This window comes from Ictidomys tridecemlineatus, chromosome 3, assembly GCF_052094955.1.
Source record: "Ictidomys tridecemlineatus isolate mIctTri1 chromosome 3, mIctTri1.hap1, whole genome shotgun sequence".
Classification (NCBI taxonomy): Eukaryota; Metazoa; Chordata; class Mammalia; order Rodentia; family Sciuridae; genus Ictidomys; species Ictidomys tridecemlineatus.
In genome coordinates this window covers 55,474,866-55,491,421 of record NC_135479.1, presented here as the reverse complement: position 1 = coordinate 55,491,421, position 16,556 = coordinate 55,474,866, and the positions used below count along the sequence as shown (strand labels likewise).

At 42.3% G+C, this 16,556-nt stretch overlaps 1 protein-coding gene across 2 annotated transcripts in view; it reads right to left on the bottom strand.

The window, feature by feature from the left end:
* Positions 1–16,556, bottom strand: part of Dnah9 (dynein axonemal heavy chain 9) — a 331,866-nt gene that overhangs the window by 207,461 nt on the left and 107,849 nt on the right. For both annotated transcript variants that reach the window (XM_040269453.2, XM_005332884.4), the window contains exons 27-28: positions 11,038–11,194; positions 4,463–4,567 (exon numbers count right to left, since the gene is read on the bottom strand). In XM_040269453.2, the coding sequence (XP_040125387.2) occupies positions 4,463–4,567; positions 11,038–11,194 (262 nt within the window). The remainder of the gene's footprint in view (positions 1–4,462; positions 4,568–11,037; positions 11,195–16,556) is intronic.

Genomic DNA, 16,556 nt, shown 5'->3' with positions numbered 1-16,556 from the left:
ATCATTACCACTACTACTACCATTATTACCACCTCCACATCATATCACATCATCATTAAACACCACCATGACTATCATTATCATCTGTCATCATTGTTACCTCAATCATCACCACCACTATCATCATCACTACCATCATCATTGTCAACACTGTCATCGCCACCATCACTGCCATCTTACCACTATCACCACCATCTTCACCATCACCACCATCATCTCCACCGTCAGCACCATCATCACCACCATCACCACCATCACCACCACCATCACCACCATCACCACCATCACCACCATCACCACCATCACCACCATCATCACCACCATCACCACCATCACCACCATCTTCATCACCATCACCACCATCTTTACCATCATCATCACCATCTTCACCGTCATCACCACCATCTTCACCATCATCATCATCATTATCATCACCACTGTCACTGTTATCACAGCTGCCATTACCATCACCATCATCATTGCTAACAGCACCATCACCATCTTAAAGCTATATTACCAAACTTAACCAGATGGTAAACAAATGTTACCATCATCATGGTAACATTTATTGAGTACCTACTACATGTAGGGCTATAATTTAGGTGCTTTGGACGTTAACTCATTTAAAAAAATTTCAATTGCTTGAGTAGATCTAATGATTCACTTCTTTTACGGATGTGAAACTTAAAACGCAGTCTTGCCCAAGGTCACACAGCTAATAAGTGACAGAGTCAGAATTGAATACTGGCAGATGGATTTCAAAGTCCACATAAAAAAATCTACTCCGTTGCCTGGCTCATTTTGCTGTCTAAAAAGCTGTATTTGAAAATCCCAATTGCACATGGAGCTTGCTTATACAACATTTGGAGACCAAGACAGGCTCTATGCTGACCCCAGTCTGGTTCTCACTCTTCTCTTTCTGATTTTCCTCTGGAGTCCCTGGGGGACACCTTGAGAAGAGGCCTCTTGAGGGGCATAGTGATACGGACTTTGGCAACACCCACCCCTGAGCATCATGCTGGGAGTGCCCCCCTCCATACGTGCAATGAAGCATGATGAATGGTCCTGGACTTGAGTGACATCAGGCACAGCAGTGCAACCTGGCTAGTGAGAACAAGAGATGTCCTTTGAAATCTGTGGCAAGCAGCCAGAGGAGAAGGTGTAGGAGATCATAAATGCAAAGATGAAAGAGGTAGACCCGAAGGACAGTAGAGATAATCGAGGATAGTAGGCAAGGGAGTATAAAAACAAAAGAAGATAGGCACTAAATATCTGTGGTGGTAGGTGTAAGGATGCAGTGGAAGGAGCCACAGTGTAATGGACGGACACAAGATCATTCCCAATGGCCAGAGTGGTGAAAAGCTCTGGCTTCTCTCCAGATCTTAAGAATCCAATCTAGGGCTGGAATTCATACTCCAAGAAAGGGTTATTTTCCTTGTTTTACTTCACATGTACAACCCAGAGTGAATTAGCAATCCCCCACCTCCACCAAAAATGGAAACAGATGTTGCAGGGCATCAGTACAGGTTTCAGGTGGTGAAGTGGCCACCAAAAGTGGAAACAGCTGGAAAACATGTTTGATTTCTGCTATGGCTAGGGTATTAGTTGAGTGTGTTCCTCAAGGGCTCATGTGCTGAAATCCAATCCCCATTGTGAGGTATGGAGAGGGTGGAAACTTTGTCCAACCCTAGTGTTCAGAAGCAGGAACTTTGGCAGGTGATTAGGATCAAATAAAGTCATCGGGTGAAGCCCTATGATTGAATATGGGTGACTTTTCAGAAGAGGGGGAGAGAGATCAGAAGAGACATACATGTGTGTTCTCCATCTATCTCCATGTGATGTCCTCTGCTACCTTGGGACTCGGTAAGAAGGATGTCACCAGGTGCAAGTCCTAGAACCTCCAGAATTGTGAGCAAACTAAAAATCTTTTCTTTATAAAGCTACCTATCCTCAGGTGTGTTGTTATAATAATAGAAAACAGACTGATAGAGTTTCTTATAAAAATCCAAATGTTTAGTTTCTCCAAAATTGAAAAGATCTGGCAACATCAAGCCCACATCTTTGCAAGGCAGAGGTGTGCTGGCAGATGGTTCACGTTACTGGCTCTGTGGGAAAACAAAAGTGCCTTGGTTTGTAGAATTTGGCAGTTTTCATGATGGAAATACTCCTCTTCGGCTCATTTCAAGTTATGCCCATGTGACATCCTTAAGATGCACACCATCAGTTCTTCCGAGCCAACCTAAATGAGGGTTTCAGTCCACGGGAGTATTGAGGTGACCCATTTGTCTTCCTTCCCCTCCTAGAACCCACTGTATAGAGCAAACCTAAGGAGAAGGAAAACATTATCTCACCACTGGAACCTAGTCCTGCATTTGGGCAACTTCCAGAAGGTTTATCAAGGAACAGTCTGGACAAGGGTCAGTGAGTGACTGCAGCGTCCACTGGCTATCAAATGTGAGAGATGGAAAGACTGGTCACCTTGCAGAGCCTCCCAGTTGCCTATGGCTCCCAATGGCAGCTAGAGATGAGGGTGGGTCTGGAAATAGCTGATGGTGTGAATTCTACCTCTGTTCAGCCTTGAGATTGCTGCAGTGCCCTGTCCACAGCTTCCAGTCCAGCCTGCCAGTGTCAGGGACAGTGAGAGGGTGACAGGCTGGGGTAGTTATGTGGAATGAGGTTGGTTCCTAGCAGGGCAGGCAGGCCTGACTTAGCTGGTTTCCCCTACTGTGGATGACCTGCCTGACACTCCGTCCTACCCCTGTTCTTAAAACCTTTTCCTCAATCCTGTGTTCTTGCCTAAAAAGTCATGTTAGTCAAGATGAATATTTTTTTTTTATTCCTTTGTCTGGCCCTGACAGAACTCTACAGAGACCTATAGAGACTAAAGAATCTCTCATAGCTAGTTTTCTTTTTCTGTACTGTATACATAATGCTTTGGAAATAAAAACAAATAAAGAGGAAAGTGCAACCACTTTTGATTGTTTGGTGTGTGGGCACAGACTAGGACCAATGGGCACACCACTGTTCTAAGCACCTCAGTGAAGCTTCTGTGGCTTTGCCCTGTGGAGGTAAGGAAGGGAACTAGGTGCCCCCAGCAGGAAAGAGAATACTTGGCTTACAGGGAGAGGTGCAAAACATTGTTCTGGAAAAGGATAGGCTTCATCTTAGTGATGGGGAGGCCCCGGGAGATTGGCACCTTTGCAGCTACAATAAAGACACTGGTGAGAGGCCCGTGACTTGAGTTCCATCCTCCTTCTATCCAGCCCCTCCTTAAAATTTCTGCTAAACAAAGGATACTATTCCTCCCAGAAATCCTCAGAGGTTACCTGCTGCCTACTACAGAAGACATTGAAGTCTGTCTCCTGTCTGGTTGGATCCTGTCTCTCTAGTCTGATCATTTCTAGCATTTTAATTCATAGATACCAGACATGTCCAGACTTACAGCTGGATGACATGGTGGGGGGGTGCCAGGTTCAAATCCTAACCTTGCTATTTTCTAATAGTGGGACTTTGGGCAAGATGCTTTTCTTCTCTAATCTCTGTCTAATTATAGAATGGGTAGAATAGTAGAGCTATTGTAGGGATATGAGAGATGATACATGAAATGTGTGTGGTACAGAAAAGAGTTTTAATGAAGGGTTTTTCACCTTCTGCTTGCCTCTCATCTGTTGCTTCCATTGTCTGTGCAATCACTACCCAAATCCCAGCATCCCTCTGACTGACTTGAAGACAACATATTTGGACGTCTTGTCCTGTATATGAGTCAGAATTCAATTTCTAGCATTTCTTGAATATTGCAAGTATTTATGTCTATTTCAAGAACTAATTATTATTATTTTTTTGAAGTTAGGAGTCAAGTTCTATTCACCTAGGCAGCTCCACCCCTGTCTAGCACAGTGATTACTATGCTGTAGGTGTTCAATGAACACTTCATGGATGACTTGGAAGACAAATGGTATGCTGACATATACTTGACCAAAAATCAACTTCATTGAACAATATTGAGGCTAAACTCCTCATTCATGTGACATTGAGTGAATTAAGCTGTATGGATAGAGGCGGAGTCACTTACTCCAAGACTGACAGAATATGAAAGAGATGAAATCTAAATCCTGGTCTATAGCTAAAATATAGTCTTTCTAAAGAGCGGGCTCTGCCATTTTGGTTGATCTTTTCTGCATTTCTGTGAAGCACTTAAGACAGATATTGCTTACCCTCATTTTACAGAGAAGAAAACACTTTGGTGGCCAGAAAATGGATGCACTTTGGAGGGTAAGGGCAGAGTACTTATATTGGAGAAGAGCCTTCCTCAGACCTGATTTTATAGGGTACAGGAAGGGGCATGCAATGGTAAGGAGGAAGGGAAGTGGTTACTAAGGGGAGGCTGAAAACAGAGGCCACAGTGCTCAACATGAAGACCACAAGGCTGCCCCAACTTCTCCCCCAACTTCTAGTCCCATACCTGCACTGCCACTACTGACAGGACCTCCACGGAGATTCGATTAAACTCATCAAAGCAGCCCCAGGCACCAGTCTGAGCGAGGCCTTTGTAGATGTTGCCGCAAGACTGCAAGGAAATAGACAAGGATTAAATTATCAACAGCTCCAGGCTTATCAATGCCCATCTAAAGACTTCTTCCATCCTCTTTATTATAGATATGTCCAGTGCCCTGAAAACCCCTGGTCAGAGACTTGTATTAAATTTTCAAGAACAATTAAATTTTTGATGGCAATGGTGTGTCAGCATAAACCGCAGAATCAAACAGAACCTTTACAAGATACTTGAGTGAAAAATCTCTTTCAAATGTCATCAAGGTTGCATTACTGTGGATTCTGCAGCTTTCAAACTCCCAGGAAATGAATAAAAGATGATTTTTTTTTCTTACACCATATAGACAAAAAGCCTTCCACTCAGTCTTTGGCATGCACTGATGGAAAAGTTTATGTCTGTATCTTTAAATTCAGGCTGGACTACTCAAGTTTCCCCAGAGTGATGGGGAGCTGGAGGTATGGACGGCGGCAGAACCAGGAAAATAATCTTTCAGATGGGAGGTGAGCAAGAAAAGAATTTCAAAGGGAAGAAGGCATTTTTGTCCTAAAAGTAAAAAAGTGTTCTAACATTTAATGCAAAGTAGTCAACTGTAGAGCAATACCATACACAATGCCCATGTAAAACTGAAGATGCTTTCAAGGTCACTGGCAAGATGACAACCTTAAAATGCTGGGAAAACGTAATTTTAGTGGAAGTCCCATTCATTTATTTGGTGGGGGTTTTCTTACTGTCAGCTCTATGCATAGATCATGTGCTAGATACAGGCAAGCTCAGACCCTTTGAGAACTTTCAGGGAAGTTGCAGAGGCAATGTATATAAATAAAGGGGGGGGGAATGCTACATGAATTCTGAATTCCAATGGGTACGACAGAGCACTAATGTTACAGAGTTCAGAGAGGAATGGATCCAAGTGCTCCAGTTTTGCCAAAGAGGTAGTACCAAAGCACTTTGAAAAATTTATTTCATGAAACACTAGATGTTCCCTGAAGAAAGGTTTTGGAATCAGGTCCTGTGTTCCGGAACTCACTTTTTCTAGATTACAATTATACACTAGTAGGCTGAGGGGATAGCTTCATGGTAGAGCACTTGTCTAGTATGTGTGAGGCTCCAGTTCAATCCTCAGCACAGGAAAACACACACACACACATACAGAGCCAGGCATGGTAGTGCACACCTGTGATCCCAATGGCCGAGGAGGCTAAGGCAGGAGGATGGCAAGTTCAAAGCCAGCTTTGGCAACTTTGTGAGGTTTTGAGCAAATTAGTGAGACCCTGACTCAAAATTTAAAAAAAGCAATGGGTGGAGGATGTGACTTAGTGGTTAAGCACCTCTGTGTTCAATCTTTGGTACAAAAAAAAAAAAAAAAAACTACACACACTAAAATTTTAAAGGTTTTGAAGTTCTGCAACAAAAATATTGCTTTATTCTGGAAAACATCATTTTAGTGGGAAGATCATAAGAACATTGTCAAAAGACCCAAGTACCAGAATTTGCAGAACTCTATGCCTCAGAACACACATGGGAAATGCTGACTTGTATCTGTGTGGGCAGCATAAGAGAGGAAAGAGTTTCCAGAAGGAGGAAAGATAATGGAAGGAAAAAGAGCTAAATAAATGATGTGTCCAGGGAAAAATAAAGGTGCCAATTTGGATGGAAAATTGAATTACTAAAGAGAGTCCTGGTTATAAAAAGTCTTGAATTATTATAAAGGATCTTTGGAGGAGGTTTGGAGCAGAGAACATGATTAAAGCATCATTTTGACAGAATCAAACATCCACATAAACCAGGTTGGATGTGGAGCAGTCTTTAAAGAAAGAAGGAAAACAACTCCCACCTCTTCCTAAGCTCCCCAAATTGATAGATTCATCTATTCATTCAACAACTATTTATTAAGTATGTACTATCTGCCAGAGAATATTCTACGTTATGAAGAATCAGCAATCAAGAAGGCAAAGACTCTATTCTTGGGGGCTTACATTCTATAACAGCAAAAAAAAAAAAATCAGATAGGGGTAAGCCCCCTGGGAATCTTAAAATAAGGGCAACATAGTGATTCAGACTGAGTAGTCAAAGGTTATATCTCTGAGCAGGTGAAGTGAGTTCCAGGCACTGGGTTTGTGTGCTTTACATTATTCCATATCATTCTCAAATAATCCTATAGGTAAATATTTTCTATCTATCTACCTATTACCTATGTGTCTGTCCATCCATCTGTCCATCCACCCATCCTCATTCACCTATCCATCTGTCTGTCCATCTATCTATCTATCTGTATGTCTGTATGTCTCAACCTGGTAAGTGGTGCAAAAACTAAGTAGAAATTCAGGAACCAACATTCATGCTTTTAAAAGCTTTTTAAAGTTGTGGATCCCTTTCATCAAATGGAAACCTAAGATATAAAATTTTCAAAAGTAGACTTTCTATAGGTAGTTGCTTGTTACCCCACTCATTACTCCGCAGAACCCTGGACGCCACACCACCCCATTTGTTCACCCCACATACTCATGGTATTATTAGCTAGGCAGCGACCTCACCAGGCCATGAGACAGGGAGGTTCTGGACAGAGATACAGGCCAGAAGGACAGGGTTCAAAAGCCTGGAGGTGAGGGGCATGCTGTAGGGAGCTTCAGTGTTGCTGACAGGCCAGCACTGGGGGAGGAAGGACACCAAATGGCCAGGGTGGCCCAGGTTTTCAGCTGGACCTCAGAGAAATTGAAACCATTTTTACTAAAGGGATGAGAGGGATTGACCTGGGAGGAACAGAAGCGTTAATCACAATACAAGAGAAAGACATCCTAATGGAGATGTTTGCTGCCTCGTGAGAGGCTGAACTAGGACTTGGGTGAAGTTGGAGAACAGACGCGTGCATTACGTAAAAACGGACATTATGAAAAACGACCGGTAAATGTGATTGGGAGACCAAGAGATCAGAGAGTTAGGTGGAGAGCTGTGGCAGGGTCATGTTTTAGAAGCCTTGGGAGTTGGGAGACTCCAGGGAGTCTGAGGCTCAGAAAGGCTCAGAGTAATTCCAGACATTCTCAGGTTCAAACACGATTCGATGTTTCTCCAAAGGCATCTTCAAATTGAGGTCGGGGGGAAGTATTGGCTACTGTAATATTCAGAGCATCTCAGCACTAAAACTGCAACCATTTCTAGAGACAGAGGCTAGATTTATGAGGTATCTATAGAGGAAAGCAATGACTTCCCCTTTCCCCCACATCTTCATACTGTTCTGTGGCCATACCAGTCCCCTGGCACATCTAATCCTCATGGAGCTAAATGGGCAGATGTCCCTTATTGAACTCCTGAGGCACGGGGGGACATGAGAGGGTCTACAACTACTGCCCAAACTAAACTCTTCAGCTGCTCTGTTTGCTGTGCTATCCTCTGCAATGTTCTCACCAAAGACCTTTCCTCCTTCCAGTCTCCCCAACTTAATTCGTATATATATTTGTTTTTACTCCTATTCTGCAGGAGTGAAAGGTCTTTCCCAGCCCAGCTCTTCAAAATTAGATTCTCTCAATGGCTTCTGGTCCTTTCCTTCTTTACTCATCACCTTTCTTCTGCAATGTTCCCTAAGGTAGATTGGCCATTGTTGCATGCTTATTTCTTCTAGCTTTTACTCTAGAGAGCCATGAATAGAATTTATATGGCCAGCTCCTGCAAGAAGAGCTCAGGGGGTCAAGGCAGACTGAGAGGGTGTAGAGACTGGTATTGTCTCCATGTAGAACTCGGTCCTGGCTTCAAGGCTGATGCTGTAATGGGCTAGGTGTGTTAAAATGCCACACCCCAGATCTCATGTGCTCCTTAATGTCATCAGCACCATCTGTGGATTTCCTATGTTCTGGAATGTTCCACGGCTTGGAGCTTGTAAAGTACACATTAGCACCCAGGATTGTGCTGTCTGGGTGCTAATCAACTCCTCTGATTATTTAGCATGCGTTTTGGCCCTCCTGATTGCCTGACCTATCTGTCCATCTTTCTGGTTGACCTATCATCTATTAGTAACCCATCTATCTTCTATTTATCTTATCTATCAATCAACCATTCACCATGTATAACCCATCAATCATGTATGAATGTATCTATCTATATATTTCCTTATCTGTATCATTTGTAGGGTTCATTGTTCCCCCAACTTTCTTTCTTTGTCCTAACCAAAAATAGTGGTTAATTGCCTTGGCCATTGTGTGACCTAGCCAGCTGCAGGATGTATCCAGCAGGCCTGAGCCATTGCAGGGGCTTCAAACATTCCCAGTCACTGATAATAGTGTTTAGATTATCGCTCAAAACACTGAAAGAAACTGGTTTCAGCTCTGATCAAAAATTCCTTAAACCTTCATATAAATTACTCCATGTACTGACCCCCTTGCCAAAGACACTCTTAGGCAGAACACCCCTTCTCTCTTGCTGTCAGGAGAAGCTGAGGCACTCTAAGTTCCTCTAATGAATATTTTGGATTGATCACCAGGGCATTTAGTGCCCTCTCCTCTTCCCTTTCCCTCCCTTCCCTCCCTTCTTCTCTCCCTCCCTCTCTTTCTTATGTGCTGGGGATTGACACCACAGGCTCGTGGCTTTGTGATTGCTGAGCAAGTGCTCTGTCACTGAGCGGCACCCCTAGCCTTCAGTGCCTTCTTTCTTTGGAATCCCATCCAGCCCCATCTTGGGGTGGTTTGGGGCACTCCCTTGTGGGAAGTCCCCTACGGCTGCTTCTGGGGTGACTCCAGCTGCAGATTTGTCAGGATGAAACATCATCTATTTTGGGTATCCTTCCACAATGCCCAACCCATGCTGAGCAGTACCCAACAAATTAGCTTGATTTCATAATCAAAAGTAACTCCTGAATGACCAAGGGACAAGGAGGCTTAAGAACAGCTTAGTGAGGTTGTCTGGCTACCAGAGATATTTGGTGCCTAGCATGGGTCACCTTTATTCTGGTGTGTGGCATTAAGACTGTAACTTTTGATATTGCTCTGCTCTGTGTCTGGTCCAGATTTGATGGCTGAAGCTTCTCTCATAGTTCAAATGAACCAAGGAACCACTCCTCCTCTACCTTGTACTCTGAGAGGACTGAGTGGGGTTAGGGCTCAGTGAATTGGGTGAAATGGCCTTGGTGATCCCTACTTATGTAGTCATCTCATCTCTTCTGTTTGCTACGCTAGGTGTGGCTTTGAAGATGTGCACTGATTGTCTTCATCAATACAACGCATCTTCTACATCAAAATAAGTATGCCTTTTAGAACTTTCCCCTGGAGAAACTACTCATTGCAGCCATATGGCCAGTTCTCCACTATACAAGAATCTAGAAACTTAAAAATCATCCTTAAGATTGAATTTATTTCTTTATGGGGGAAACAATATTTTCTTCCAACTTGATTTAAAAAGAAACATTATCTGATTGCACGCATCGAAGAAAAGCAGCTGTGCTAAAATTCAGGGGACATGGACCCAGGGGAGGGCAGTTTTGTTTGCTTGCCGTGAGAACACAGAGTGCTACAGGACTCTGCTAGTCTTTGCACAGAAAAGCCACACTCGAGAGAAATTATTAGTTATAGAAGAGTCTCATTTAAAAAGCCCCGTAACTCTTTAACTGCAAGAGTTACGTTGAAATCTCTAAAATGATTTCTACAGTAAACTGATTTTATAAGTGATGTATCACATGATTTATATATTTAATGCAGCAGTTTCTATTTTTCTACTGTCGTTATCTTATTTATAAAAGGGAGGTAAGGCAGTGGACAAAAACACATACAATATAACAAAATAAAAATAATGGGATGGTGGACAGTGAGGAAATCTATTACTACAGATTTAGAAAATGAAGTCGGCGTGAACAGAACGTTTCTAGCAAAGAAGGGACCTCACGGGCCTTTTGTTTCTCTGGCTTTTCTCTGTGACACAACCTGGAGCACATTAGTTCTTAAGGATGACAAGTTGTTGAATAAAGCACATTAGCTTTGCACCTGACTCCTGCAGGCATCTCTTGCAATGAGTGGGGTCAATCTATTCTATTTTAGAAGTCACACTTGGTCTCATAAAATATGACAGGGAATGGCTGCATTCCAGAGAGCTCAAAAACAGTGCCACACAAAGACAGGAGTCTTCATCAGGCCTACTATGAGCCTTTCTGGGCTTCTAGATCAAATAGTAAACTTTATAGGGCTTTAGGTGTATGTTGTTTCTTCATTTTACAGATGATGAAGGGAAAATCCACAAGGTGAAGTCATTCATCTGTGGACACAAAGCTCATTAGTAGAATCAGAATGTGTGGGGCTGTGCCTCCTTGTCACATATGAGGTTTGCAGAGAGGCCCACAAGGTCCAGGGTCAGAGATTCTCAGATTCACTGTGAAGGAGCCAACAGAACCCCTTTGTCTGAACTCTTTGACCTCGGGGAGCTGGGCCAACAGAGTGTGGATAAACCTTGTGCCTGGTTTGCGCTACCATCCAACTCCTAATCTCTCCCAAAGCTGGGTTGACCTGTACCTTGTAGTCCATCTGCTCTGAGCAGTTAAACACATAGACCATGATGCCCAGTGCTCGGCCCAGGTCCTTGGTGGTCTCCGTCTTGCCTGTGCCTGCAGGTCCTGCTGGAGCTCCACTCATGGTCAAGTGCAGAGACTGGGTGAGGGTGATGTAGCACCTGCCAAGCACAGGAAGGCAAATGTCATCCTCAGTGAAACAGGTGGGCCCTGCAGAGTCCCCGAGAAATCCAGGTTCAAGGCCAGGTGAGTTCGGACACAGCTCCTGTAAAGGGATGTTCAGAGCCCAGCCACTCCATCTGCTCCCCACAGAGCTCGGAGGACTTCCCAGAGGGCAACCTGATCCTGGCACCCCTCCCTAAAGGGCATCAGCAGATCTCTGCCAGGCCCACCTTGATCTTGACCCTGCCGACTCCCCCAGGTTCACTGCTCTCTGCTGCTCTGCTCCCTCCCCCAGGACAGAAGCCTCTAGCCACAGGGAGCTACATTGGCTTTCCAGACACGGTAGGATTGAACTTGACCCTCTCTCCTCCCCTCATCTTGGATCATGTCACCTGGCTAGTGGTTGGCATCCCTTAGGGACTCATAGTTGGCATTTCTTCACTAGGCATGATTTCCAACACTGGAGACAGTGAGCAGATGAGCTCCTACTCATACATCTTCTGAATGTACTCTTGTGAGATGCACAAAGCAGAGCTATCTCTTATTTATTATTTCATCCCAGAGCCTAGCACATAGCTCCTGGTACATGTAAGTACACAGTAACTATTTATGAAATGGGAATAAATCCATCAACGAATCCATCAATCATTGAATTTACTTAATCTTCCTGGGACTATTTTACTATTGGCAATAAAATAAACCTCCATTTTAAGATTATTTCTGGCACTTTACAAAAAGGATGCAGAGTTCTACTGGTCTCACTTCAAAATGTTCCTTTTGGGCAATAAGCACATGAAAAGATGGTCATAATCCTTGGTCACTAGGGAAATGTAAATTAAACCCCCCCATGAGATATCATTACACAGCCCTAAGATGGCTATAATCCAAAAGACAACAATGATAAGTATTGGTGAGGATGCAGAAAAACTGGAAAATTCCTACATCGCTGGTGGGAATGTCAAACGGGATAGCCGTTTTGAAAGACAGATTAAAAGTTTCTTAAAAAGTAAAGCTTAGCAGGTGATTCAGAAATTCTTCCATTATGAATTTATTTATTCCTCCAAGAGAAATAAATCTGCTTGTTTATTGACCTTGTTCATGTCAGCAGTATTTTTAACAGTAAAAAGCTCAAAATAAGCCAAATGCCTGCCAACAATGAATGGATAAACAAAACGTAATAAATTCATGCAATAGAATACTCTTCAGCATTATAAAGGAATGAAATGATGACCATGGTACAAAAACAGATGAATTTCAAAAACATTATGCTAAGTGAAAGAAAAGCCAGACACAAAAAATTATATATTGTTATTCCATTTAAATGAAATGCCCAAAAAGACAGAGAGACAGCCAACGGATCAGTGGATGCCCAGGGATGGAGATGGGAGTAGAGATTTACTGCAAATAGTATGAGGGAAATGTTCCAGAACTGGATTGAGATGATGCTTGAACAACACCTATTTACTAAAAATCATTGAATTTATGCTTGTCATGCGTAGACTTTGAGGCCTGCAAATTATGCCCCAATAAAGCTGTGAAAATTACACCATTGGTCTAACTTTGTAATACCCAGCAACTCAATACGTAGACTCTGAACTTGCAGGCTGGGCGGTCCAATGAGGTATCCAAAGTTAATTCTGTTTCTGAACCTGAATTCTCAGGCTGACCAAAGACAGACCAAAGGCAGTTGACAAAAACACATCCAATATAACAAAATAAAAATAATGGGACAGCGGACATTGAGGGTATGACTACACATTTAGAAAATGAATTCAGTGTCAACAGAACATTTCTAGCAAAGAAGAGACCTCATGGGCCTTTTGTTTCTCTGGCTTTTCTCTGTGACACAACCTGGAGCACATTATTTCTTAAGAATGACAAGTGTCTGAATAAAGCACATTAGCTTTGCACCTGACTCTTGCAATGAGTGGGGTCACACTCTTCTATTTTAGAAGTCACACTTGCTCTCATAAAACATGCTAGGGAATGGCTGCATTCCAGAGAGCCCCAAAACAGTGCCACACAAAGAAAAGAGTTGTCATCAGAGCAACATGTGGGTCTCTGCCTCCTGTGCCAGATGGTGCCTGGATCTACACACTGCACTGAGCCTAGCCGCAGAATGGTTTTGAAAGGACCTGAAGTCAGTTCCTTTCTTCTCCTCTAATGAACTGCAAAATTCCTTTATCTCTCTCACACTTTGAAAGTGAAACCCAGGAAGGCAGATTCCATAAGAAGAGAGGAGAGGTGTGTGGAATCGTTATTTTCATCTCAGATTTTCCTGTGTGATGGGATACAGTGACTCCACGGATCAGGCGAATTGGGTTTATATTTAACTTTAATCCGTGGCCATCCAGGATCCTGCAGCTGCCTGACTTTTTCTGCGGACATTAGGACACTGACCATCAGACAGGCCATGAGGGGAGGTGAGTCAGGGTGAAAGTGAAAAGCTGGGTCTTGTCTTTCTTGACCACTGTTACCATTCAATTACTTTTTTCTCCTCTCAAACATTCATGGCTGGATCTTCATGGTCCTACGTACAGCCTTCGGGACTCTTGAGTTTCTGGCTCCAGACTGGACCATACCATCCATCTCACTGGATTCCAGAGCCACTGCAGAACTACACCCTTCAGAAGGAAAGGCCTGAAGGAGCAGAGTCCTGATTCCCCTAGGACTCACCTCACCATCTCCACTCTGCCCTACTTTCTGTCCCCCACAGATGCCTTCTCTGCACCTAAAGCACCATCCCATGTCTCCTTTTTCCAGAGGCACAGGGAAAACAAGAAATTTGGAAATCTAAAAGGTTTTACCAAATAGAATTTTCATAGAAAAACTTAAGAATCCTTTGAAAGAAATCTTTGGGACTAGATGCACTCTTGTTTTGAGCATCTAGTGAATTTCTGGTTATCTCCAGGAGCACTGTGGGGAAAATGTCAAAATATTATTTCTACCCCAATGACAATAAAACTCATGAGCTGAGAGAGATTTCCTAGGTGGATTAATCCAATTCCCATATTTTACAGATGAGTGGACTGAGGCTCAGGAAGAGAAACTGGGCTGTCTAATGAGTTCTACTAACTAAGAGAGGACGAGTAGGGTTTTAACACAAAGTTATTTTTTCCCCCCAAGTACCATCATTTATGTTTTTTTTAAATTTTGATTTGTTACATATGACAGCATAATGCATTACAATTCAAAGTACACATATAGAGCATAATTTTTCATATCTCTGGTTGTACACACAATAGAGTCACATCCTTCTTGTCTTCTTACATGTACTTAGGGTAATGATGACCATCACATTCCACCATCTTTCCTACTCCTATGCCCCCTCCCTCCCCTTTTCCCCTTTGTCCTATTTAGAGTTCATTTAATCCTCCCTCCCCACCCCCATAGCATATTGTGGATCAGCATCCTTAAATCAGAGAAATCATTCAGCAATTGGTTTTGGGGATCAGCTAACTTCACCTAGCATTATATTCTCCAGCTTCATCCATTTACCTGCAAAAGCCATGTTTTTATTCTCTTTTAATGCTGAGTAAAATTCCATTGTGTATATATGCCACATTTTTTTATCCATTCATCTACTGAAGGGTATCTAGGTTGGTTCCAAAGTTTAGCTATTGTGAATTGTGCTGCTATAAACATTGATATGGCTGTCTCCCTGTAGTATGCTGTTTTTAAGTCCTTTGAGTATAGACCAAGGAGAGGGATAGCTGGGTCAAATGGTGGTTCCATTCCCAGTTTTCCAAGGATTCTCAATACTGCTTTCCATATTGGCTGCATCAATTTGCAGTCCCACCAGCAATGTATGAGTGTACCTTTTTCCCCACATCCTCACCAACACTTATTGTTGTTTGTCTTCATAATAGCTGCCATTCTGACTGGAGTGAGAGGAAATCTTAGAGTAGTTTTGATTTGCATTTCTCTAGTCACTAGAGATGTTGAACATTTTTTTTTCCATATGTTTGTTGATTGATTATAATCCTCTTCTGAGAGGTGCCTGTCAAGTTCCTTGGCCCATTTATTGATTGGGTTATTTGGGTTTTTTTGTGTTAAGATTTTTGAGTTCTTTATATATTCTAGAGATTAGAGCTGTATCTGATGCGTGTGTGTTACGAATTTGTTCCCAGTTAGTAGGCTCTCTATTCGCTTCACTGATTGTTTATTTTGCTGAGAAGAAGGTTTTTAGTTTGAATCCATTCCATTTATTGATTCTTGATATTAATTTTTGTGCTATAGGAGTCTTATTGAGGAGCTTGGGGCCTAATCCTACATGACAGAGATTTGGAATAAAAGGCATTTCTGTATATCAGTGACAAATCCTCTGAAAGGAAAATGAGGAAAACTACCCCATTTACAATAGCATTAAATAAAATAAAATACTTGGAAATCGACTTAACCAAAGAGGAGAAAGACCTCTACAATGAAAACTACAGAACGCTAAACAAAGAAATTAAAGAAGACCTTAGAAGATGGAAAGATCTATCTTGCTCTTGGATAGGCAGAATTAATATTGTCAAAATGACCATACTACCAAAAGCACTATACAGATTTAATGCAATTCCAAACAAAATTCCAATGACATTTCTCATAGAAATAGAAAAAGCAGTCATGAAATTCACCTGGAAAAATAAGAGACCCAGAATAGCTAAAGCAATCCTTAACAAGAAGAGTGGAGCAGGTGACATCACTATTCCAGATCTTAAACTATACTCCAGAAAAACAGTAACAAAAACAGCTTGATAGGGGCACCAAAATAGACTTGTAGATCAATGGTACAGAATAGAGGACACAGAGACTAACCCACATAACTACAATTATATTAGAGAAAGGCACCAAAAACATATATTGGAGAAAAGATAGCCTTTTCAACAAATGGTGCTGGGAAAATTGGAAATCCACATGTAACAAAATGAAATTAAAGCCCTATCTCTCACTATGCACAAAATTCAACTCAAATTAGATCAAGGACCTAGGAATTAAACCAGAAACACTGCATCTAACACAAAGCTTTGTAAGGCACAAAGAAAAGAGAGGAGCCGTTATATCCCTCTGCTACCTTCAGACACATCCCTGCTCTAGGAAACCCTCTATAGTCTATTAAAGAGTCCATTCCTTTAAATACCCAAGTCAGCTCCTTCAATCTGCTCCTGCTTCTTAGTGTGGGCTGGGAGTTGATGCTACAGCCTTTTAAGGCAAGGACTCAAATCAGGCAGAATGACTTCCAACCTTGCTTCCATTATGCTAGTGTGTGGCAGGCTTGGCCAAATTACTAAAAAAGTTTTGGGTTAAAAAAAAAATTGTCATCAGGGTCCTGCTATGATTTGGATGTGGTTTGTCTTTCCAAAAGTTTGTGTCCTG